General features: G+C 33.7%; 1 protein-coding gene across 1 annotated transcript in view; it reads left to right on the top strand.

Moving 5' to 3' along the window:
- The window catches only part of LOC107565250 (voltage-dependent T-type calcium channel subunit alpha-1H-like), an 86,229-nt gene that overhangs the window by 56,173 nt on the left and 2,860 nt on the right, over positions 1 to 27,196 (top strand). The window contains exons 7-23 of the mRNA XM_016250473.1: positions 1,834 to 2,146; positions 2,784 to 2,876; positions 4,414 to 5,071; positions 10,212 to 10,561; positions 12,646 to 12,797; positions 12,882 to 13,067; positions 14,210 to 14,327; positions 16,748 to 16,903; positions 19,940 to 20,024; positions 20,097 to 20,284; positions 22,171 to 22,509; positions 22,715 to 22,815; positions 22,927 to 23,050; positions 24,116 to 24,184; positions 24,322 to 24,506; positions 25,866 to 25,992; positions 26,149 to 26,274. Coding sequence (XP_016105959.1) covers positions 1,834 to 2,146; positions 2,784 to 2,876; positions 4,414 to 5,071; positions 10,212 to 10,561; positions 12,646 to 12,797; positions 12,882 to 13,067; positions 14,210 to 14,327; positions 16,748 to 16,903; positions 19,940 to 20,024; positions 20,097 to 20,284; positions 22,171 to 22,509; positions 22,715 to 22,815; positions 22,927 to 23,050; positions 24,116 to 24,184; positions 24,322 to 24,506; positions 25,866 to 25,992; positions 26,149 to 26,274 — 3,370 coding nt within the window. The remainder of the gene's footprint in view (positions 1 to 1,833; positions 2,147 to 2,783; positions 2,877 to 4,413; positions 5,072 to 10,211; positions 10,562 to 12,645; positions 12,798 to 12,881; positions 13,068 to 14,209; positions 14,328 to 16,747; positions 16,904 to 19,939; positions 20,025 to 20,096; positions 20,285 to 22,170; positions 22,510 to 22,714; positions 22,816 to 22,926; positions 23,051 to 24,115; positions 24,185 to 24,321; positions 24,507 to 25,865; positions 25,993 to 26,148; positions 26,275 to 27,196) is intronic.

Here is a 27,196-nt window from a genome sequence, read left to right as displayed (position 1 = left end):
TTACATATTGCATTTCATGTTGCATGATTGGAATTTCTCAACAAAAAAAAAAGCATGCTTCTAAGTTTCAGATACGGTAAGTAACATATGGGCCAATTCTCAGACCATTTTCTTCAACATCCTCTCTTAAAACCTAATATAAACATGTTTGCAGATGATGTGATTACCTAATAGCTCAGCTTTAAGCTCTTCTGGCTCTCTCAGTTTAATAAGCAGGATGTGAGACAGATTAAAGCAGAAGCTCTCCTGGCTCAAATGGTTTGTAAATGCTCAGAGAACAAAAAGCTCCACACTATCGCACATTATTATGTAGCTCTGAGGTGGTGACAGAGGGATGCTTCTGTTAGCATTAGTCAGAGGAATCTTAAGCCTATTATGCTGCTACAGTGTTAAACAGAAACTTCATATACAAATGTAGTGCTACTGATGTGAGTGCAGATCTGAAAATATTTTAAATTCTTCAGTTAATCACTTATTCTTATATTTCAAGTCATGTATTCTGTGATTAGTGGTTGATGTCTCCATGCCTTATACAGATACTTTGTTTGCTGTGTTTGAAAAGAGTACCGTTTTGATCTGTTATGTATAGATTTGTTGCTTATTTGCATTAATTAGTATATAATTTGTATTAGTTTAACATCAAATAAATTGCTGTTTACAATTTTTTCTATAATTGTATTGAAAGAACTGTTTCATGATACAATCGTTTTGAACAGGATTTAAACTGTCTACATTTCTGTGACAGGAACATGGCAGCTTTAGGCTTTAATGCAATGCAGTGCAATTTGCAAAGATTAAAGGTCAAGTAAATTAGCATTCTGTTTTGAGTTTGGTGTATTGATAAAATGTACACAAAAACATCAATTGGTCTTTTTAAAAAGATTTTTGCTTTAAACCAGTGTGCTGTCTGTTTTTAAAAAAGTACAGCAAGTAAATAAATTAGATTAGATAAATAAATAAACCAACAAAATATTGATCACCAGCCTCAGGATGTCAAACTAAATATTATATGAGACAATGAATGTTGGAATGACTTTAGTTAATAAATAATGTGAATAATTAATTAGCAAAATTTATAATAAAAATCTGTTTTTACTACAATAAATGTGAATTTCATTCTGGCAGATCATGTGAAAATGGTATGATGGAAATCTCTACCCAGTCAAAATCCAATCAAAATAATGCATCACACATAAAAAAAATCAGTTTTCAGTGCCAGTGTTATTTTAGTATCATTGATATACTTTACTATTATAGTATTATTATTATTTTTTTATTTGTGCACTTTTTATTTTCATTTTAGTTAACTTTTAAAAAATTTATTTTATTTTTTATTTTTTAAACAAAGATTATTTGATTTTAATAATTTTAGTTTTAATTTTGCTTGCACTGAATTAAAATGAGAAGGGAAATATAAACATTTGTGTTTTTGTTAACATTTCGCAATAATTTGTTAACAATAGTTAACATGAATTAACAATGAAAAATACTTCTTAAGCAGTAATTAATCTTAGATCATCTTAATTTCAAAACTTACTAAAAGATTATTAAAACTAAAAGTTGCATCTGTTAATTTTGTTTAATGGACCAGAGCTAACAACGAACTAACAATAAACAATTGTGTGTTTTTTTTATTAATATAACAAAGATTAATATAAGAAATACTGTAACAAATATACAGTATTGATCATTGTTCGTTTATGTTAGTTATTGCATTGACAAATGGTAACTATTGGGCCCTTATTGTAAAGTATTACCATGGTTTTTATATTTTATTTCAGTTAATGTGTGTGTGTGTTTCTCTGTAACTTACTCCATGTTGTCTCTCTGCAGGCTGTATAATGTTTCAGAGTCTGTGAGTGAATACTACAGACTGGACGAAACCGATGACGTTCCCTTCATTTGCTCCACCACTCGGGACAACGGAATGTTGCACTGCTTCAACATCCCGAAGCGCAGAGTTGGAGGGGCTGATTGTGAGCTCACGGCTGATAATGTCACAGATCTTGTTTTCAAAGATCCCCCTCATCATGGATGTGTAAACTGGAACTTGTATTACAACCAATGCAATGCAAGTGAACACAATCCGCATAATGGGGCTATCAACTTTGACAACATTGGATATGCTTGGATTGCTATCTTTCAGGTGTGTACACGTGTCGGCAAAAAGATGAAAGGGTATTGACTGAGTTTATGTAAAAAAACATGCATAGTCATCAATAATTTTTTAGGAAGGCAGTTCAAGAATTCTTATTTTTTTTCTACTCGGATGAAAGCATGTTAGAGATCCGCTCCAAGTTGTTCATTAAAATTTTCGCTGAGTATATATTCAGTCTGGCAGGCGGTGATATTTTTTATCCTCGCATATCCTTTTGGCGCCGAGAGACACTTAGTTTCAGAGTCAGAAAATGAAGTGAATGGTTGCCAGGGGCTACAGCGAGAGTGCATCCTCTTACATCAATAACCAACTTACCTGTCCTAGGAAATCAAGTTTTATCATGTTCCATTCTAATCTAATCTACAGGGCAACAATATTTATCATATTCTTTAGTAACCTGATTGGGAATGGACATGGACATTTATCAGGTTTCTGAGTAATCCGATTGACCACAGTGTGACGTTTATCATTCCATAGAGTTTCCTGACCTAGTTTTGTGGAAGCGATGAACACTATCTGAAGATGTCCTTTGTGTTTTGGCACTTGATAGAAGGGCTGTATTTTAAGGATTGCGTGCATGGTGGATGTTGTAACCTGTAGAATCCTGTTTGTGTTTTCTCATCAGGTCATCACGTTAGAGGGATGGGTGGATATCATGTACTATGTCATGGATGCCCATTCCTTTTACAACTTCATCTATTTCATCTTTCTTATCATTGTAAGTGCACAGTAATTAATTAACTGATACGTCTTACTCTCTTTTAACCTCTGCTGGAGTCTCTGCTTTTATTAATTGCATGGAAATGGCTTTTGCTATCATCAGCTGTGTAATTTACTCGAGTCGTTTTACTTGATAACCATACTTAAAGAGATGAAAATTCGGTCATAATTTCTAAGGAATTTGTAATTGAGCAATATTGAAACTGAATGCTTGTACTTAAGAAACCTTCTGAGTTACAGTAAGTACTAAATTTCTAAGAAAAGTATCATACTTTTTAAACAATCTTAGCCTATAATTTTATGTCTTACTGAAGTCAAATCGCATTCTTCTGTTTTAACCTATAATCAAGTATAACCAAGTTTAGTGATCAGTAACAACTAAACTGTATAAGTTATTAAAAAATCATATGCAGCTAAATTAAGTACTAAACAATTTCTGCTAACCTCTTTCAGTCTGGTGTGCTCTAGCGACTTTAAAACTCAGGACAAAATTGTGTTTAAACAGGTTGATTTGCACAGTTTGTGCATGAAATGTACTAACAGTGATTAAGAAAATGTTCTTTGGCTCTTGATTGTACAACATTATTTACATGTACTTAAATCTGGAAACATTTTTTGTAACTTTTAGTCAGTTTTTTTTAGATACATTACAAAAAATGACCTTAAAACTACTTTTGCTAATTAGAAAATACAAAAAATATTTATATTTCCCATAAAATAGCCTATGCTTTAACTACTGTTCAAAAGATTAGGAATAGTCAAATGTTATGTTTTATGTTCATCAAAGTTGCATTTATTTGATCAGAAATACAGTAAAACAGAAATACTGTCAAATATTATTGCATTTCAATATACTGTAACTGTTCTATTTTAATATGTAATTTTTCCTGTGATTTTCAGCATCATTACTCCAGTCTTCAGTGTCACATGATTCCTCAGAAATCATTCTAACATGCTGATTTGCTGCTCAAGAAAAATTTCTTATTATTATGTTAATAATAAATAATAAGAATTGTGCTGCTTAATAACAGCTGTTAATAACAGTTAATAACAGTTGTGCTGCTTAATATTTTTGTGAAAAGTATTAAAAAATTTTAAATAATAATAATTCATTAATTTAAAAAATGCTGACCCCAAACTTTTGACAAGTACACTTTTTTTAGACCATCATTCAGAAGTGATACAACATTTTTTTTTTCAGAGTTGGAAATAAAACAATGATAGTTGGATTATGTTTTACATTATTTGATTTTTTCAATCTTTCTATTTCAAAATGTCACATTTAATGCAATGTATTACTTGCTGTTCTTTGTAGTTATTTGTGAATTTTAGCCAGTTCTGAGAGAAGATTGTTTTCTAGCTTTTCTTTAAGTTTAGTCTTCATAAACATGACATACAAATCGCAATATTATTGTTGAGAAGACTGTCAAGGTCATGAAATGTAATAAATACTAGGTACCTCGTAATCCTGCAATGTTTTTGGACTATTCTTTTCAATATCTCTGTTATATACTCATATTTTGTTTTGTCCACAGGTAGGCTCCTTCTTCATGATCAACCTTTGCCTCGTTGTCATAGCAACACAGTTCTCCGAGACCAAACAACGTGAGAACCAGCTGATGCAGGAGCAGCGGGCACGTTTTCGTAGTAACGAATCCACCTTAGCTAGCCTGGCTGAACCGGGATCCTGCTACGAAGAAATGCTGAAATACCTCGTCCACATTTGCCGCAAACTTTTCCGACATGCCACACGCCTCTGTGGCGAATTATGCCACAAGAGACGCAGGGGTGTGGCCAATCCTAGCAGCTCCCTCCCAGTGGGCGGGACTAATGGATATTGGAGTGACAATGGGACAAAGATGGGTCCGACCCAATACTGTATGCTGCATTATCATCATCCCCATCAGCATCAACATTACATCAACAATGGCATAGAAATGAAAACACTCCATCTCGATAGAGATGCTCAGAATTCCAAAAAGACCCCATCGCTCCCTCTTGCACTACAAAATTTGAAGGGTTTGAGGCTCGGTATGAACTATCCCACCATCCTGCCCTCCAAACTATACGCAAAATCACATACTCGCTCACACTCGACAGGTGGAGTCAAAGCACCGGCTTTCCATCATGGACTCTACGGCAGGAAGATCTCCGTTTGTAGTGGATACCATGATACTTACAAGTTGCAGCACGGTAAGAACATGGATAAGTTATATTTATCTAATGCAATTGCATTCATATATTAAAGGATTAGTTCACTTCCAGAATAAAAAATTGCTGATAATTTACTCACCCCCATGTCATCCAAACGTAGGCAGAAGTACTGACCCAGTGTTTACAAAGCGAATGTGCAAAGACCCCAAAAACCCTACCCTACCTTTCTGAACCGAAGTACACAAAGAACTAACCACGCATTACTTTTTCAACATGATTACGTAATGCGTGAAGTCAAACAACCGCATCACAGAGCTAGTGCAAGACGAGCATTTGTGGTTAAAAAGTATATATATATATGAATATATATTTTCTTTTCGACTGAAGAAGGAAAGACATGAACATCTTGGATGGCATGGGGGTGAGTAAATTATCTGGACATTTTTATTCTGGAAGTGAACTAATCCTTTAAGGTAACACTTTATTTTGATAGTCTACTTTAAACATTCTACTAACTATAAGTAACTGCAACTACTTGTCAACTAACAGTGAGTAGAGTATTAGTAGACTGTCTGCTTCCTATCTGCTAACACTTTATTTATTTATTTATTTGCTTTTACATTACATGGTTCAAGCAACCCAATTCCGATTTTCTCCTCCTACGTCAGTGTCTCTCAACCCTGGTCCTGGGCGCCCCCCAGCACTGCACATTTTGTGTGTCTCCCTAATCAAACACACCTGATTCAACTCATTAGCTCATTAAAGGAAACTCCACGACCTGAAATGGGTGTGTCAGATAAGGGAGACACATAAATTGGGCAGTGATGGGGGGGGCGCCCAGGACCAGGGTTGAGAAACACTGTCCTATGTGGCACAAATCGGAAATGACCCTCGAACGTGTAAGCAGGAAAAAAGCAATTAAAGGAAACTCCACGACCTGAAATGGGTGTGTCAGATAAGGGAGACATATAAATTGGGCAGTGATGGGGGGGCGCCCAGGACCAGGGTTGAGAAACACTGTCCTATGTGGCACAAATCGGAAATGACCCTCGAACGTGTAAGCAGGAAAAAAGCGCATGGATTCCAATATTTTCAGATCGGTTTCGGACCTTATTCATATGTGGAAATAAATCTGATATGATTTGGATATGTGCATTTGCATCTGCCATGTAAGCAGACAGATCGGATATTCTCCTGTCAATGCGATTTGTACATCACTGAAAAAGCGACAGTGGTGAATGACGTCAAATCAGGTGGACGCTTTTCCGGGTCAGTAAGCAGTGTTGCCAAGTCTGCGGTTTTCCTGTGGAACTAGGCTACTTTTGCACTATTGCTACGGGTTGTTTGTTTTTAATAGGGCTGCACAATTACTGCAATTACAATTATGGATGCCACAATTACATAATCGTTCAAAGCGGCAATTAATCGTTCAAAGTCCACTTATGTTATTCTGCACGCTTAAGATATGTTTTTTTCTTTCAACATGTTATCTTAAGGGTTTTTCCATTGTTTTAGTTTTAATTTTAGTATGACATTATAATACCATTCATATTTGTACTTTTTTTATAATTTAAAGAAGAAACCAATCCGATGTATATTTGACGTTTGAGGCTTAATACTACAGAAAAGTACTAAAGGTTTTTCAGTCAGAGTGTTTTCAGCTTGTTTATTTTCATATGAAAATACGGCATGCAGTTGCATCAAACAATGGTATAAACATCATTCAATGTAAATTGTGATAATCATAATTAATAATCGCAATTACAATTTCAAGGGAATAATCGACAATTATGATTTTTGTCATAATCGTCCAGCCCTAGTTTTTAATCTGCAGGTTAAAGTGATCTCTCCTCCCTGCTATTTCAAAAGAGGTGAACCCCTGAAAAACCCAGAAAAACACAATTGGGCTGGTTTTTGTTTTGTAGACCTGGCAACCATGTCAGTACATTTACCCTGGGTTACTTCACCATGTGTGTATTGTGAATGCAGAGATTGGATATGGGTCACACATCAGAAAAATCGAATATAGTCAACAAGTCAACTTTGCAAGTATTGCCAAGTTATTCTACTAACCCTAACCCTAAACTAAGAGTCTACTAATACTCTAATGAGAGTTAGTTGACATGTAGTTGCAAATTAACTGCAGTTAGCTGACTGACATGTAGTTACAAAGTTACTTATAGTTAGTAGAATGTCTAAAGTGGACTATCTAAATTAAGTGTGAGCTATATGAATTGTGGCTTAAAGGTACAAATACTTTTTTAGGCCACTGTACGTAAAAAACATTAAGTACAAGTATTGCAATCTCTGTGCAAAATGTGAAGTGTTTTGGCCCTTCTGTCATGTTTAAAACTTGACTTTGAGTTTGTGGATTAAGAGTAAATTCTGTCTCTGGGGTTTTAACTTAATAACGTAGATAATGGAATTCTTAATTTTTTTCCTTGGCTTTGCGCACTTGACATGCCCTAATAATTCCAAATTGAATTGAGGGAACCGTCTGAACAAACTCACACTCTGTCTAGTCATTATTTTTGTGCCTCTTGACTTTTGCCTGAAATTACCTGGTGAGGAAGCCTTGGGTTTTTTCAACATTTTGGTCTAAATGTATTCATAACTTTGATTCGTTTCAGCATCCTGTAGGTAAGGTACATCCTCACCCACACTTCTGTGCAACTGCATTTAATAGATATTAATAGATCAGAGCTGGGTAGTAACTGATTACATGCAATATGGATTACGTAATCAGATTCCAAAAATGAAGTACTTCTAATTATAGTAGATTACATTTTAAAATGCTCATAATCAAATTACAGTTACTTTTTATGGATTACATGACTACTATTATTAACGCAATGGCAGTAAATGATTTATAATTAATTGATTCTCCCTAATTCTTTTTTTCTCTTTTAGATTTAACTTTTCAATTTTCCTTTCTAAAATCCTGTTGTGTCATACCATTTAGCTTTGACTATATTCATAAATGTTGTGTAAATAAATTTGCAAACCATGCTTCTGAATTTAAGGGGGATAAAAGCACCTCTCGCTGCAATTAACAAATAATAAATAACAAATAATTATCCAAGTTACTAAACACTGGTGATGTATAGCTATGAAACACTGTCTTCATAATTTCCAGTGACCTTCAGTAATTGTTGATTCTGAAAGTCTGGTCAAAAATATTGGACATGTCATTTCTTTGTTTTCATGTTTATTAATGTTTGTTCATTAAGATAAAATATTTCCTTGAAATATTTGTAAGGAAGTTAATATTTCAAATAATTTAACAACTCATTTGCAATGTTTGCAGTTCTCTCATGCGTTGACATGCAGGTAAACTTTTTAGTATTTTTAGTGTTAAGTATTTAAATAATTTTTATTTTACATTTTTATGATTTAATTAATCATTTGCTTTTTATCAACTCACAAACCCACTGCATGGTACGTTTATTGTTAAGTTTATAACATGTTGGATTTAAAAAAAAAATGTAATCTAATAGTAGGCTAATTTTAAATATTCAGATTACATTACCTGAAATTAGTAATCTAGATTATGTTACTAACTACAGTTTTCATCATGTAATCTGTATTCAGTAACAGACTATAATTTGCAAGTAATCTACCTAGCTCTGGATATCATAAAACTTTAGTGGTCAGGTTGCCCTTCGTCAGGTATGGATAACCAACTTTGTCTTTTTATTTTACAGTGACATGTTTTGAATGCCAGCAGCCATTAAAAAATCCAACAGGAATTCATTTAAAATTAATTTAAAAAATAAATATTTACATCAGAACCGAAATAATTCTAATGCAAAATTTCTTATGGAGTTTTAACATAACACAAAACATTTTTTATGATTAACAATAGGAAAAAATAGCAAGGAAATCCTTATTTTGTAATAAATATTGTACAGAATCCTTACATTGTAATTTTGTGTTGATGTACACTACTGTTCAAAATAGTCTGTAAGATTTTTTTATGTTTTTGAAATAAATCTCTTATGCTATTAAATGTAATTACAATTTAAAATAGCTGTTTTAACATTTTAAAAGTAATTTAATTATTATGTTGGCAATTATGCATGATGCATTACAAGCTTATTTGATGCATATAAAGTTTAAAGAACAGCATTTATTTGAAATATACATTTTTTGTAACACTTTAAAAATCTGTCACCTTTGATCAATTCAATGCATCTTTGCTTAATGGAAGTATTAATTTCTTTTAAAAAAAAAATCTTACTGACCACAAACATTTGAGCAGAAGTGCTTTTTTTTAATTAAATCAGATTGTTTGTTGGGACACCTTTTAGAAAGCCAGTAGCATTTAATTTCACAACAGTTTGAAAAAATCCTATAGCTCCCCTAGTAACCATATTATTCCAACACAATAACAGTGGTGACAAAAACAGTAAATTGCAGAACGGTGATTTTAGTTGACACTAAAAACTATAAAATCTTAGAGAAGTCCAGTTTGATCCCATTAGGGTAATTAAAGAATTGGTGCCAAATTATGATTTAAAAAATTACTCCCCGAGTCCTGTACATATTCCTTTTTGACTGGGTTTGGTGTCATCAGTTAGTATACCATATATTTGAAATGAACTAATATGTGAATCATGCACATTGTGAATTTCATGTAAGAGATGATTGAAGCTCAGGCACAGCATATGGGTCATAAAAGGCAGATGCAGACAGATTTTGCCCTGATTATGCGAGAAGGACAGTATTGATCACTATTATCAAAGCAAATCACAATGTTGTTAACTGTAATCAGGTCACTAATGCATCATTGGATTGCCTAATTATCAGGTTATAGCACAAAATATTTTATGTAACAGGGAGGCTGGGGCTAGTTGTCACACTATTTACTGCAGTGAACATTTACATTTTACATGAATGCATTCATCAGATGCTTTTATACAAAGCAATTTACAAAAGCAATTCGTTACAACCAACAATATTCGTAAAACGCAATACCAGGTTTATTAGATAACTACTGTAGATTAGGAAGCAAGCTAGAGAGTAGGAGTAGATTTATTTTTGACAGTCACTTTCTGTATAGACACATAGGAAAACATTGTAGCAAAGCATTTGCGTAAATTGGACTTGGACAGTTTTTGAGACATCTAGCCCCAGCCTTCCTGTGTGTGATATTAAATACTGTCATCCTTCACTGCAGGTGTGCATCCTGGCACGTGCTCGAGTGTGTGTGTGGACAGCAGGGTGGGACTGGTGTCTTCAGAGTCGTCCTCCTGCCCAATTTGTGCCCAGGAAGGCGATGGTGTTAATTGCGACTCCAACAGTGAATCGGACCCAGAGAAACAGGGGCCCGACATCAGCTCAGAACAGAGCAAAAGAAACCAGGATTTGGATGAAAAGGAGTCTGGGAATGAGAACTGTGTGTGTATGTGCGTTCATTATGCCAGAGCCATTTTGAGGCGGATTGTGGACAGCGAGTACTTCAACAGAGGGATAATGATAGCAATCCTTATCAATACACTCAGCATGGGAGTGGAGTACCATGAGCAGGTGAAAATAATACACTCATTTACACACACCTCACACATGAGATTAATTAACATCTGAGCTGTTTCTAATAAACACCAGTTATCCCACATATAGGTCTCAGCAGTTTCACAAACTACTCAGATTTGCATACGCTACATACGCCAAAATAAAAACGTGTAACTTGATTATAATAGTATTTAAATAAACTATAATTAAAAGAGGAAAACTTTTATACAAAATTAAATAAAGCTTAAAAATTAAATAAAGCGTAAAAAATTTAATAAAACATTTGATTATAATAATATAATACTTATTACTTAATAATAATAATAATAATAATTAGTATTATTTAATATAGTACTTTACAAAAACGTAATCCTTATTTTCAATACAGCAACACCAGAACAAATCCTTTTGAACATACAATAATAATTATAATTAAATAATAATAATTATGATTATTATTATTGTTATTATTATTTAGTATAGTACTCTACAAAAGCTTAATCCTTATTTTCAATACAGCAACACCAGATTAAATCCTTTTGAACATACAATAATAATTATAATTAAATAATAATAATTATAATTTTTATTATTATTATTATTATTTAATATAGTACTCTACAAAAGCTTAATCCTTATTTTTAATACAGCAACACCAGAACAAATCCTTTTGAACATATAATAATAATAATAATATATTAGTAGTAGGAATAGGAATAGCAATTTTTAAAGGGAAATATTATGTTTAAAAGGATTTGTTCCAGTTGAAAATGAGGACTAAGCTTTAGTTGAGTACCTAAATAAATTATGTAATTAAATGGATGGATGATGTTAGATTAAAAAATAATAACACTTGCAATTTCCAGTGTGTCTGTGTCATTTTGGATCTGAATCCATTGCATCTGTGCAATTTGTTTGTGACCAAAAATTCATGTTGGCCTAATTTAAATGGATTAAATTTATATTAAATTTATAGTTTTTTTTTTTACAAATTTAAATTGATTGTGTGCCTCAAAAGTAAGTTGATTTAAAACTTACTTAAAACTTTAAAAACCCAGAATACTTTCTCCTGGTAAGTTTAACATCTAATATGTAAGAGGAAACATATGAACATATAAGAGAAACCACCATAATGAATACCTCGGTTAATCTCCTGAAATGAAATTGTGACTTTAAGCAATACCGGTTTCCTCTAGTGTCTGTTTTTTTGCTGGCACATACAAATAAATCCCCCAGTGTCAAAATCACTCATTGTAACACAACATGATCCCACAGCGCTGTGTTTGCGGTGTGATTCTATGCATGTTTTTGGCTCTTATTGCATTTAATTAACCCCCTTGGTTAGGATTAGTGTGTCTGTGTGAGACTGAGAGGAGTCTGAGATTAACCGGTTTGAGGACATTCACACTGTTGCCAGGGAAATGATTATTTACATTACACTAGACGCAGGTAATAACAGCGCTCGCCTGCTCTTCCTCCACAAGAAATAAAGCCTCATGGAGAGAAAGAGGAGAAGCATAAATATAATGGCATGACAGTAACAACACTGTAGTTTAGCTTTTGTAATGTATACATTCGTGTTAGCAGTGTATGTGTTACAGATGTGAATGCCTCAGATCACATGACTTGTTAAGAAGAAGTGTGCTTTTTTTGTCTTTTTTTTTTGTCAGACATACAGGTTCACATAAATATACATTAGGTGTTACTAGTGCTGTCAAATGATTAATCCCGATTAATCGCATCCAAAATAAAAGTTTTTGTTTACATAATATATTTGTGTGTACTGTGTATATTTATTATGTATATACAAATACACAAACATACAATATATATTTTTAAAAGATTTACATGTATATATTTATATAATTTATATTACAGATAAATATTTTTAATATATAAACATAACATACTTTTCTGAAATATATACACGTATGTGTGTGTATTTATATAGACTTAATAAATATACACAGTGCACACACATATATTATGTAAACAAAAACTTTTATTTTGGATGCAATTAATCGTTTGACAGCACTAGTTGTTACTATGATGTATCACAGAAAACTGGATTAATATTGTATATTTGTTCTCTCTTTCAGCCGGATGAGCTGACAGACGTGTTGGAGATCAGTAATATTGTCTTCACTAGTTTGTTTGCGTTAGAGATGCTCTTGAAGCTTTCGGCCTGCGGTTTGTTCGACTACATCAGCAACCTCTACAACATCTTTGACGGGATCATCGTTATCATCAGGTTCTGTGCTGTTCTGTTTGCTGTACATTCGTTGTAAATACTGTGTATTTTGACCGCACACGTTCTGTCTGTTGGGTTTTACAGTGTGTGTGAGATCGTCGGACAAGCGGATGGAGGGTTTTCGGTTTTGCGGACGTTTCGTTTGCTCAGGGTGCTAAAGCTGGTGCGGTTCCTCCCGGCTCTGCGCAGGCAGCTGGTGGTACTGATGAAGACCATGGACAATGTGGCCACCTTCTGCATGCTGCTGATGCTCTTCATCTTCATCTTTAGGTTTGTATGAAAGTTCTTCCATATAAGAAGTACTGACGGAAAGCAAATGAGTCTTACTATACTATAGTGTTAGTTATTATTTCCCAGTTGGTTTTTCAGTACTTTTGAAGGAGTATGATTGGTCATTCATTTCGTTTTAAAATGGGAACTCAAGAAGTCGCGTTTTCCAAGCTCAACATTATTTCAATCCCATCACAGCGATTTTGTGATTAATGTACTCATAATACCAGTGTTTTTTAATACATTGATATACTGTTTTATTTTTTAAGATTTTGAATTCGTTTTTTATATTTTCTTTCTTTTTCTTCATTTTAATTTCAAGTTTTAGTAATTTTGTTGGTTTTAGTTTTTAGTTTTAATTCATTTAGTTTTAGTTATTTGAGTACTTTCAACTTAAACTAAACAAAAATGAGAAATGTTGCCTTTGCGTAGCTAAAATGAAGTAAGTTTATTTGGTAACACTTTATTTTAAGGTCCAATTCTCGCTTTTAGCTAGTTGCTTATTAGCATGCAGATATTAGATATTAGTATCTGTAAAGCACATATTCTGCATGACCATATTTAGGTCCTTTTATCCACCCCATACCTAAACTTAACAACTACCTTATTAACTATTAATAAGCGAGAGTTTACTGAGGGAAAAAGTCATGATTGTTTTTTAATAGCTTTAAATTAATTTAATGATAATAAAGTCAAGTAATCATAATACATAATATGTATTCACCTTTAGTGTACATTGTCATAATGGATAATTTCGCCCATAACTAGCACATGTCAGCCTTTTACATAATATTTTTAGGAAAATAAATACATTTGACAGTGAAAGTATGATATTTTAGTTTCAATAAAAACTAAATTCTTTTATTTCTTTGTTAATAACACATTAAAATGTAATAGGCATGAAAGGGAACTTGCAGGTTTAAAACAGTTTTAATTAAAAAAACTAAACAGCTCTTTCAAATAATCTGACTAAAGTTCTGTATTAAAATAATTATTATATCAGTTGTAAGTTGGAATCAAATGTCACTGTTACCAAGGAATAACCCTGATATTCTTACATTTAATGCAGTATATGTTTTTAGTTTTGCAACCTTTTCTCATGTCTGTCACTCCCTTTTTTTCTCTTGTCTTCTGTGTTTTAGTATATTGGGAATGCATCTGTTTGGGTGTAAGTTTACTCTGCGGTTGGAGAATGGAGACACTGTGTCAGACAGGAAGAACTTTGACTCACTTCTCTGGGCCATCGTCACCGTGTTCCAGGTCAGAAGATTGTCCCTAAAAAACTATTTAATAAGCAATATATGGATGTTATATTTTGATAACAGGTAGAAATACTTCAGGGTGAAATATAGTTCAGTCATGAAACTCTAGATGGCGCAGGCTGAAGGGGTGTTAACGTAACTGATGATATTCAGAGAGTTAAACGACTTGGCACAAGCTGAACTGATCAGTTCATGCTGCATATGCAGCCAATGAGCTTACTGCCTTGCATTTATATGGCTGGCTAGCATTCACTTGAGATTCCTGCAGCGCGCTTTCCGAGTTCTCTGAAACCCTCCACCTTCCCCAGCTCCACCTGTATAGATCTGCTACGGGGTTATTTTATATGCTATTTGTGCAGCAGCAGTATGTCTTAAATACTCATGGCACTGTATCGCCGTATGCATTGGCAGTAGCAAGTTCCTGTACTTGCTCGCAGCAGCAGCAATAATCTACAACTACAGCAATAACCAACAGCAGCAGCAATTCAGCAGCAGCGTAGCAGATCTGTTCCGCCAAGACCAAATACATTAACATTGTCATATCCATCACCATGCTAAAATGTTCAGAGAATTGTCATGATTGAACTACTTTTTTGTGCTTAAGTAACAAAGGTCCTCTTTAATGAAAGATAAAACACTACACAACTAGTTTTTGAAGCTGCTGTTCCTGAAATCTGCACATTTTGCTGACCACCAAGAGTCTGTCGGTCACTAAACTGACAGTTGAACTCATTAAAATCTTACAGAGGGTTGTATTCATAGTCCAGAAATAGCATTTTTAGTCTTCAGAGGCAAGTTTTGATTAAATACTCACTCCTCAATGTAGGAACAGCAGCATTTTGCAAAAATGCTGAGGCAATGGATTGTGGGTATTTAGCCTCCCCTAAATGAAGTAACAAATCCTTGGGTGTCAGAGCAAAATGGGTGTCATTTCTGAAGCCATTTCAATTATTTAAATAATTTGGTTTTACACTGTTTGTTAAGTATTTAAGCAAACCTATATTTTTGTTCCGCCTTCTAAACATTATTATATAATACGGCTAAATGCTCAAATCCTCTTGCGGTCATCTCTGTCTATTAGGCAGCGGCTCAGGTTTGCTGTATATGAATGTATGTGTTTGTGTGTGTGTCAGTCGGACTTTTAAGACTGGGATTATTTAAACTTCTACAAGTTGTGCCAGAGTTGTAATTGCTGAGGTCATCGAAACCTGCCCTATATTATTGCAGACATGATGAGGTCATCAGACCTCTCCTTGCAGTATTGGGTAGTGTGATGAGGTCACCGGGAGTGACACTTGTGCAAATACTGATATGGTGCTGTATTAACTCCAGGCCCTGAGGGAAGCCATCGGAGTCAGGGTTTCTTCGGTATCGGGAGCCTTTAATTTCCCTAATCTCTATTTCTGTCGGTGTGGGTGGGAGTGTGTGTGTGTGTGTGTGTGCGCGCTTGTAAGCAGAATATAAACTCCAGACTGAAGCGGCTGTTTTTCCTCAGTTCTAAATCAGTCTGCAGGAAGAAGCAGAGATGAGTTCAGGTTCTGCTGTGGATGTCTGTGTGAAATGTGCTGGAGTGAAAACAAACTAGCAGTTGAATTTAAAATGAGCCAAAAGAAAGTTTACATTTGTTTTACTTGTTTATAATAATAATACTATTGAATACATACAAAGTATTATTACTTTGTTATTGTTGTTGGTGGTGATGATGATATATAATTAATAATTGTAGATTAAATATTGTACGCCTAATAGGTTTGATGTAGTAAGAATAATGTTAATATTTTATTAGTGGAAATAGCATGTATTTTTAAAGAAAATACATTTTAAAAATTAAACTTGTAATTTGTGTTTAATTAAAAAACAACAACAATAATAATAATGATAACAATAATAATAAAATAGTAATAATTACTAATATTTCTATTAGTTTTTAATTTATTATAATTTATTTATGTTTTATTATTGTTTTATTTGTATTATTATTATTATTATTATATCAATGTAGATTTAATATTGTAAATCAGGTAGGTTCACTGAAGTCAGAATAATTTGGCATAAAATGTCTACGTCATGCACATTAATTACTTATTCATTAATGTTCAGTTTTGGTTTTTAATGTTTTTAAATAATATACAGTATATCAATGAAATATATTTTTGTTAATATAAACACACCATTAATCATTATAGCCAAAATACTGATTCTTTCAAGGTATGTTGTACACATAAAGGTGTTGTTGTAATCAATAAATAACATTTTGATGTTTTTAATAGCATTTAGACAAAGTTTGGTGTTTATTGGTACAATAAACTACAGTAATGCTACAGTATTTATCTACTCATAATGTAAGACAATAGTTTAAAATGTGATATTTGTGCTAAAAATCACCAATTTGTGCTAACAGTCGTCCTGTGTCTACAGATTTTGACCCAGGAGGACTGGAATGTTGTTCTGTATAACGGCATGGCCTCCACCTCCCCCTTGGCGGCTCTGTACTTTGTGGCCTTGATGACCTTTGGGAATTATGTCCTCTTCAATTTACTGGTTGCCATCTTAGTAGAGGGCTTTCAAGCTGAGGTAAGATGTCAGATGTTGGACTAGGGACTACAGTAAAGTATATGCTTTTTCTTGAAATGTTTTGCTTGAAAATTGTGCTTGTAATATCTTTATTTAAAATAAATACCAGGTACTTTGATATGTTGTATCTAATGCAGTGAGACTGTACATTTTGGCTTAAAGTACTAGTTCACCCCAAAAATGGAAATTTGCTGAAAGTTTACTCTGCCTCAGGCCATCCAAGATATAGAGGAGTTGAACAGATTTGTAGAAATGTAGCATTACATCACCTGCTCACCAATGGATCCTCTGCAGTGAATGGGTGCCGTCAGAATGAGAGTCCAAACAGCTGATAAAAACATCAAAATAATTCACAAGTAATCCATACCACTCCAGTCCATCAGTTAACGTTTTGTGAAGTGAAAAGCTGCTTATAATAAACAAATCCATCAAGGCATTTTTAACTTCAAACAATTGCTTCCATCTAAAATATGAGTCCTCTATTCATTATGTTGCTTTGTCCAGTGAAAAAATCATCTTGTCTGAATCAGGAGAGAAATGTGCACCGATCAAGTACATTTACAAGTGAAAACAGTCCAGAAAAAAAAAAGTTGTAAACAAATATCTCTTTGGATTTTGATGCGAGAGACAACAGGGGATGGACTTTCACTGGAGGAAGAGTTATTATGGACTATGGACCTTAATGAAGGATTATTTTTCTTACAAACATGCAGCTTTTCACTTCACAAGATCTTAACTGATGGACTGGAGTGGTGTAGATTATTTGTGGATTATTGTGATGTTTTCATCAGCTGTTTGGACTCTCATTCTGACGGCACCCATTCATTGCAGAGGATCCAATAGTAAGCAAGTGATGCTAAATTTCTCCAAATCTGTTCTGATGAAGAAACAAACTCACCTATATCTTGAATGGCCTGAAGGTGAATACATTTTCAGCAAATTTTCATTTTTGGGTGAACTATTCCTTTAAGTTTCTAAATTTTGGGGGGTCAACTACTGTAAAAAACTACTTCCACTTCCTCTAGTTTGCAACATCTGCTCGAATCCTCTGCACGACTGAATTAGATATGGCCATATTGAATTTAATTGAGTTTCCAAGAGGGAATTTTTCATGTTAAGAGTAAGATGCTATCAGAGGACTAGAATTATTACACTGTAACTCAATTACAGCACAGTAACTATTATGCACACCATGAAAAAAAAGGGGTTTCCTTTGAGCGCACATGGAAATGAAGAAAAACACGCTCTTGTTTCCTTTCGTTATTGTTGTCACATCAAAGATATTGATTGTGTGGATTGGTGTATGTTTGGTTTGTGTGTGTAATTTTCATGTAGATGAGACTCATCTGCAGTGTATAAGCACAGACGCTGAGCTGCAGCTGGTGTGATGATGTGTTTCATAGGAAAACGCTTTCACTCAAACCTTCTGTTCTTCCTTTTTTTCCTCTGTCTTTTATCTCTCTCTCTTTTGTCCTCAAAGGTACAAATACCACACACATACACAGTGGACACTTTACCTACTCCCACAATTCTCAAATACACATTTACGCACACTTTTCCGGTTGTTACTGCTGGATATTGCACATTCTCATTCATTCCTGCTTTTTTGCTCCTTTTTCCATTACTCTTTATTTTTTCATGTATTTACAATAGGAGATTTTGGAGTATAAATCAGCAAATCTCAATGGCTGTTGCTTGTGTGACATAACCCATCTAGGAAGTACACAACCTGGTTTGTTTTGGTACTGAACAGCTAACTTTCACAATAAAATCAATTCCTATTGGATTTATTTCAACTGAAATATCCTGTTTCACTCAAATAAACACCTTATAGAAGTAAAATGGGTCTGAATGCTATTTCATGTTGATTTTAAATGCATGAAATATAAAGTTACTTGCAGGATTTTCTCCCTTATGCAAATAGTATTGATCTCAAAATAAATAAAATATTAGAATTATCCCTTTTTTTACATCATACATGAATATTCATTGCAATTGCATGGAATTTTAAAAGCAAACATTCACATGAAATGTTTTCTTCATTAAAAGTGGTTTCACTGTATACTCGTTGTTTTTATTGCCTTTTCTATTTTGTTTTATTGGGGTTTTGAGCAAAACAGAACCCATCTATCCATAAATACATAACCAAATATGCATAAATCAATAAATAAAATTACAAAAACTATATAAATACATGTATAAATAATTTTTTTGTCACTTACATGCTTTTGACCATTATTCTTGATAACTTGCCCCAAAATTTTACAATCTCCTTGGACTTGTCAATGTGTTCTTTTGTGTTAATGTTGAAAACTGTTCTGTGACAGGGGCTTAGGTTTAGGCTTGCTTCAGAGAGGCTGGGGTCTGATTTATGACATCCTGTTGTCTTGGGCCTCTGTGGAATTTTTGTGACTCCTCGTGCCTCAACTCGGTTTTGACCAAATCTTAGATTGTCTGATTCGGTCTGATATCCTACATGAGTCACACTATTTCGAAAGAAAAAATAAACGTACAAGTTATAAATAATACATGATTCTTATTCATTCCTGCTTTTCTCCCTTTTTCGCTTTTTTCAGTCACTCTTTATTTTTGACATATTTACAACCGGAGATTTTTGAGGATAAATGATTGAATCTCAGTGGCCTTTGCTTGTGTGGCGTAATCCATCCAGGAACTACACAGAATGCTTCATTTTGGTATTAAAGCCCACTTTTCACAATAAAATCAATTTCTAATTTAATTCTAGTGAAATATCCCTTTTGAATGGGTCAGAATGCTGTTTCCTGTTGATTTTAAATGCATAGGCAAAGGAAGTTCAATGACTCGCAGGAAATAGGACGAGGACAACTAAGTTAACTAAGCATGAGATTAGAAGGTAGAGAGCTGCATACCCTTGAAAGAGCAAATTAAATTGAGTTTGTTCTGCATTTATTTATGCTGGCCTTGTGTGGATTTGGGTTGATGTGAAAATATGATGATTCATTATTATGAATTCAAAATTTTAGCCTTTAAATGTCATTTCTGTTTCTCTTTCAGGGTGATGCTAGCAGATCAGACACTGATGATGACATGTCGTCTGACTATGGGGATGAGGACAAACTGAGAGAACTGCTGAACTCTGGTGTGTGTGTGTGTGCTGTTTATATGTTTATATGTGTTTTATTATTTTATGCTAATCTCTTGTTGATATTAGGATCAGAGATGAAAATGCAGACATTAATGCCCATCTCAAACGGACACCTGGAACCTCGGGCATCCATGCCACCTCACAACACACACATGCAGCTCAACGCCACGCCCAGAACTGAGATGTCACACATCTACAGCCAATCACGACGCAACAGCAACACCTCCACTGAGCTGCATGACCAGAGATCCCTGGTGAGGAGTGAATATTACATATAAACCTACACAAATAGTGTTAGTCTCATAACGTTTGAATTTATGTTTTGTTCTATATTGATATTAGAATGATCCCTTTTAAGGCTTTTCACACTAAACGCAAACTTTCACCTGAAGATTTTTTTCTTCTTCGTTAAAGTGGTTTAATTATGGCATCTTATTGTTTTTATTGCCTTTTTTTTTTTTTTTGATTGTAATTTTGGTTTCCTGTTGAACTATAAGCAAAGCATAACACATGTAGATATCTATAACTTCATCTGCTGTTATATTTTACATATTTTTAACACCATTAAGCTGGAAAAATGAATGCGCCTGTGTTAATTTAGACAGCACTAATGTATAGATTAGGGCTGTCAGTTTAACGCACTGGCCCCGTCCCCAGATCTGTACATCATCTTACATTTCATACAGTTGACTGTTGACAAATATGATGCAGGGCAACAACTCCATAAATGCAGTTATGCCGTAAAATTCAAGATATTGGTACAAAAAATGCCCCTGTATGAGTCATATTTATATTATACGATAAGCAATATCACACGAGCAGGGAGATCAATATCACACACGAGTGCTGTTTGTCCTGAATACTACGAGTTTAAAAGTGTTTTAATAGCCTACAACAGTTCAGTAAATAAGAAGTTGATATTGTACTATATTTCAAACACAATATTATCTGTTTTTGCTCAATTTTGCAGAGAACATATTTCTTAAAGCCACAGCAGAATTGTTGTGCATCTCTGAGCAACACGGAGGGGTTTAGTTTATGAATGAATACGCGTTTTGAACGAATCGTGTGAACCAATGATTCAAAGGCTCATTCATAAAGAGAGCCATTTACTTCATTCATGAATGAATCAGCCATTTGAAAGAATCAAATGAATAAATGACTCATAAAGACTGCCAGCTGCTGGCAGATATAGTTTCTTATTTAGATTATAATTTAAAAAAATAAAATAAAAATTATAAAAATAAAAACATTAAAAGGATAGTTTACCCAAAAGATAAAAATTCTCTCATCATTTACTCACCCTCATGTCGTTTCAAACTTTCTTTTGTGGAACATAAAAGAAGGTAATTTGAAGACTGTTGGTAATGGTAACAAAGACAATTTGAAGAGTTTTTGAAGAGATGATGCCAACCCCTCAGAGGACCTCAGATGATGCCAACCCTGAAACAACATACAGAACTACCACATTTTGCTATAAGTTTGATTGCATCATATAATAATTGCTGTTAATAGTGTTCATCGTCTGTTTGATTACGTCTTTAAATTGATTGTCTTTAATTGATTTTTCCATACATTTCTGCCATATGTGCATTAATTGACAGTCACCACTGATAAGCTACCACTAAATATTGTAGAAACATAATTTGCTGTAAAGTTGCTTTGCAATGATTTGTATAGTGAAAAGCGCTATACAAATTAACTGGAATTGAATTAAATTTTTGTTTTGACTTTCATTGTATGAACAAAAAATACTGAGATAAATGATCTTCCTTTATTTTCCATAATTTATCTTAGGCCGTTGTAGCCTAAATGTTTATGTGTAATACATTTTATGTTTAATCAGATTAAATATTTCTTTCTAAAGCTACAATTTGTAATGTCTATACTTGATACTTTCTCATTTAGCACAATAATTGCTTTAAATGATCTATTTCACAGTCAAATTTAATTTGCTATTAATTCGATTAATTAATCGACACATCTAAATTGTCATATCTAAGTGGTTATAAATTCTCCATATTGTCCCTCTCATTATTGTATATGTGTCAACTTATTTCTTTTTTTTTATTTTTTCTGCCATACTACACCAGTTGTTGCATCCTGTGATAATCAGCTACAGTTTGTGTGTCTGTTGTAGTCCAGCCTTTGGGGAAGTCGCCGCTCCAGTTGGAACAGCCTTGGCCACGCCCCCAGTCTAATGAGACGTGCTCAGTCAGGGGAGTGCGAATCGTTGCTTTTAGGAGTGGGACAGGACAGCATGGATGACAGCCAATCAGAAGATGGGAAATCCATCAGGACTGGCAGTCTGGGCAGAGTTTCGTGTCTGGGGTCGTTTGATTTTCCAGAGCTCCTCCAGGTTCCACGCCCATATTTGGAGTGTAACGGCAGAATAGATGGAGGTTATCCATCCTCTCCCAACATAACACGTCCCGATCCAACATCCACACAGTGCGCAGATGATGATGAATTTGAGGAGGTGGGGCCTTGTCTTTAATCATTTTTTATTATTGATTATACTATTACAGTATATCAGTCACGTAGATCAGATATTCTTGGCATTGTTAAATATTGCAGATTTTATAGAAATATTAGATATGTGCTAATATATTTTCTTAGAAAATATGCATTTCTATTCTTTGTTTTCCTTGTGCATGTTTTTATTATGTTTATATTTCATTTAGAGCTGGTGTCTGATTGTGAAGAGACTGTTGGAGCCGTATAAACCCCAGTGGTGTAGAGACCATGAGGATTGGTCACTTTACTTATTTTCGCCCCAAAATAAGTGAGTGCCAACACAGCAGACCAACAAAACACACATATAAACACATAATGAATGCTGTGCTTGCACATTTCTATGCTATTCACACTGCTCTTCCTCTCTCGTTCTCTGCAGGTTCCGTATGCGCTGTCAAAAGGTCATCACTCATAAGATATTTGATCATATTGTGCTGTTTTTCATCTTCTTTAACTGCATCACAATTGCTCTAGAGAGACCTGACATCCAACCTGACAGCACGGTGAACACAATCACAACACTCATTCTAGTGCTATAATCAAGCTCTATTATATATGCATGCAACAGTTCAAAAGTTTGGGGTGGGGAAGATTTTTTTATATTTTTGAAGTCTCTTCTGCTCACCAAGGCTGCATTTATTTAACCAAAAATACAGCAATATTGTGAAATATTAGTACAATTTAAAATACATGTTTTCTATTTTAATATATTTTAAAATGCTATTTATTCCTGTGATGTTAAAGCTGAATTTTCAGCATCATTACTTCAATGTCACATGATCCTTCAGAAATCATTCTAATATGCTGATTTGATGCTTAAGAAACATTTCTTATTATTATCATTGCTGAAAGGAGTTGTGCTGCTTAATTTATTTTCAGGATTCTTTGATAAATAGAAAGTTCAAAAGAACAGCATTCATTTGAAATATAATTATTTTGTAACATTATAATTGTCTTTACTATTACTTTTGATCTATTGCATCCATACTGAATAAAATTATTAATTTCTTTAAAAATGTACTCACAATTTAATTTAAAAAACATTCTTTTAAAATTACATGTCACTGTATTATTGAAACTACTGAAATCTAATGCATTCAAAGCCACTGTAAAATAGCCGATAAATACATACCTATGATCGCACAACAGTTAAATTCTATGTTAATGACCAAATCTATATAAATATTGTAAATTTATCAGACTTATGAACTGTATCACTTGGCAGAACTTTACATTTACAATATTTTAGTAAATTTATAGAGAATTTTTAAATGTAATCATTAATATTCTTTTATCATAATAAATGATTATGTGGGTTAACATTTTAAACTGATTTCAGAACTGTATGATTCTAACCTTTTGAAACATTTGAAAGTTGCATGTAACCTATAAACCCATAAACAAACTGTCCTAAAAAATTTCCTCAATCTCAGTCATAAAAATGTTGAAAAAAAATGCTGTAAAAAATAACTGGGTGACTTAAATAGCTGCTCTTTTATTGGCCCCAATGTGGTGCATTTGTTGCCATTTTAAATGACATTTTCACTATTTATTTATTTGTTTGACAGGAGCGGATGTTTCTTAAAGTGTCTAACTGCATCTTCACTGTGATCTTTGTGGCTGAGATGACTGTGAAGGTAGGAAATTAATACAATATTAATTATGTATTATTGGTTGTTTTAACTTTTTTTATAACTTTTTATATACTAGTAAAAAAAAAAAAATATGACATGCAGAGGACATTGATATGATTGCTATTTTGTTGGTGTTGCAGGTGGTTTCTCTTGGGCTGTATGCTGGTCCAGGCTCGTACCTGAAGAGCAGCTGGAATGTTCTAGACGGCCTGCTGGTATTTGTGTCTATTGTGGACATCCTGGTCTCTCTCGCCTCCTCTGGTGGGAACAGAATTTTGGGTATCTTGCGAGTACTGCGACTGCTCAGAACACTAAGACCCTTGAGGTAAGACTCTCATTGAAGGTGTGTATGAATGAGTAGAAGTGCATTAAGTCCTCTGGTGTAGGCTGTTGTAATATTCTGAAAGTTGTAATTCACTCAACTTTTTTCCAAGGAACACAAAAGGAGATGTTTAGCAAAATGTTCACACTGCTCTTTTACAATATAATGAAAGTGAAGTGGGGCCAGAGCTGGTGAACTCCAAAAATGCTCAATAAATGTTGTGTATACAGTACAACTCCATTTAAATTTTCTGAATTTTGGCAACCAAAAGTATTCAGGTGAAAGTGAATTTTCCATTTTGGCTGAAACAGTTTTGGAGAGCCGAAATTGTTGACTGAAACGGTGCTGAAACTGCTGGACTGACAATATCGATTCTTCAGTTTGATGAACCAAGATTGTATTCTATGCTTTTATTTTATGTTTTCAGGTGATGCATGAACAAAAGTTCAATAAACATTGTATTTATCAAGTCTACAATCCAAAAATCCTACTGAACTTTGTGTGGTTTTTTTACTTTTAAAATGAAACAAAGTCTCAGCTTTCAAATTTGGTCAATTTTATAATGAAATATGAAAAAATAATTGAATGTATGTTTTAATAAATCTGTCATAAAAACAAGTTTTTATTACAGATAACATTTAAATGTTCATGTTTCAGCAATGAATTGGATTACAAATTATATCAGTGATATAAAAACTGACTTAGGTGTAATTTATGTGTAATTTAATTGCTTATACAGTATATAGAACTGTTTTTTTTTTTTTTTTTAGTTTTAATTATTAAATCAACTTTATTTTCCGTTTCAGCTTTTAGCTAAATGAAAACGTTAACTTTGCTTTTGGTGTTTCAGTAAAAATTAAGTATGGTGCATCACCGCTCTTAAATCATACTGTAGTTTTGTGTAAGGAATAGACCTAAATTATATTTAATATACTGAAAATCTTCCCCTTTGCCAACTCTTTCAAATTTCATTTGCACTTCAAACCAAAAGCTGCATCTCACCAGACCTGACTTTAATCAGAAGAAAAAATCAAATGTATCCCTACATTTTAATAATGCTGCTGTCCATGGTGCTGAAACCACATTTCATCTCTTGCTACTGTCAGGAAACTGTTCCTTTAGACACATCTGAACAAAACCGGCAACTCTCAGACAGAGAGATATTCTGCTGAGCAGACTTACCTATTCATTTCAAGGCTAACACTAGAGAACATCTCGTCTCGTCTCGTCTCGTCTCGTCAGCTTGTTGTGCAACACTGAGCCCTTTTATTAACACACGCTTTCTAGATCAGTGGTTTTGCGTTGAGTTCAGATATTGTTGCAACACCAAATATGCATTTCTTTGTGTGTTTGTGTCATCAGGGTCATAAGCAGAGCTCCTGGACTGAAGCTGGTTGTTGAAACATTGATCACATCTCTCAGACCTATTGGAAATATTGTGTTGATCTGTTGCGCTTTCTTCATTGTCTTTGGCATTCTAGGAGTTCAGGTACATACATATTGCTAGTGTCTACATTTCTAAAAGAAATTCAGTTCATTTATATTTATGAAATAAAATCACAGATCAGAGCTATTGCTTGCTTTGTAATTTGCCGTTTGTTTGTATTAATGTTGTCTAAATGTAAGATATTTTTCTTTTACTCAGCTCTTTAAGGGGAAGTTTTATCATTGTGAAGGCTTTGACACTAGAAATATCACCAATAAATCTGAGTGCCTGCAGGCTAAATACAAATGGGTCCGTAGGAAGTACAACTTCGATAACCTGGGTCAGGTAGGACACTCACAATCACTTACACACACTCATATAGACGTAGACATTAAGGGGGAATTCACGAAGAATGAATTATGTCCACCGGTAGTGTCTTTTATTAAAAAATCAACCTTCTCATTTGCCCTTTTTCTAAACCATCAAGCAACCCATTATATTTTTTTAGATTCAGGTCACACAAGCACATTTTATCAAGATGACAGGGTTCTGGTGGACAGTGTTTCTCATTCCTGTTCTGTTGTTTCATATGTGAAATCTGTGCTATTTTTAGTTTAGACCTGCAACTTTAATACCATCATGTAATTAACTGGCTTTTTATTTTGTCCACAAGTCAGTACATAGTACCTAGTTATATATAGCTTATATTTACACACACACACACACACACACATACTGTATGTAGACTACTCTCCAACACGCCTCTATATTCACACACTCTGCACTAGCCATTATCTGGACCTCTTCATCACCATCATCATCGCCATTAATGTGCTCACGATGTCAATGGAGCACTACAGACAACCCAAGGTTTGGTGTATTACACACACACACAGACGCACACACACAGACATCACTTCTGCAGGGGCAGTGACACTATTAATAGGTTAGCAAAAACCTGTTTGAAAAAATGATATCAGTATTTTAGCATTACATGTTTTAAGTCAACAAAAAATGGCACACCAGTGTACTACTAAACTACTGAGATGAACACTACTATCTTATAATAGACTATATTATACTATATTAATTTATTAATATTTAAAATTATTTGATTGTTTTTATATTTTCCATGTCATTTTAATTTTAGTTAAATTGTTAGTAATTTTTGTGTTTTAGTCATTTTTATTAGTTTTAATAAATTTAATAAATTTAGTTTTTATTCATCCTATACAATATATATATATATATATATATATATATATAT

This window comes from Sinocyclocheilus grahami, unplaced genomic scaffold, assembly GCF_001515645.1.
Source record: "Sinocyclocheilus grahami isolate Dianchi unplaced genomic scaffold, SAMN03320097.WGS_v1.1 scaffold25.1, whole genome shotgun sequence".
NCBI lineage: Eukaryota > Metazoa > Chordata > Actinopteri > Cypriniformes > Cyprinidae > Sinocyclocheilus > Sinocyclocheilus grahami.
This window is presented reverse-complemented; position numbering and strand designations above follow the sequence as displayed.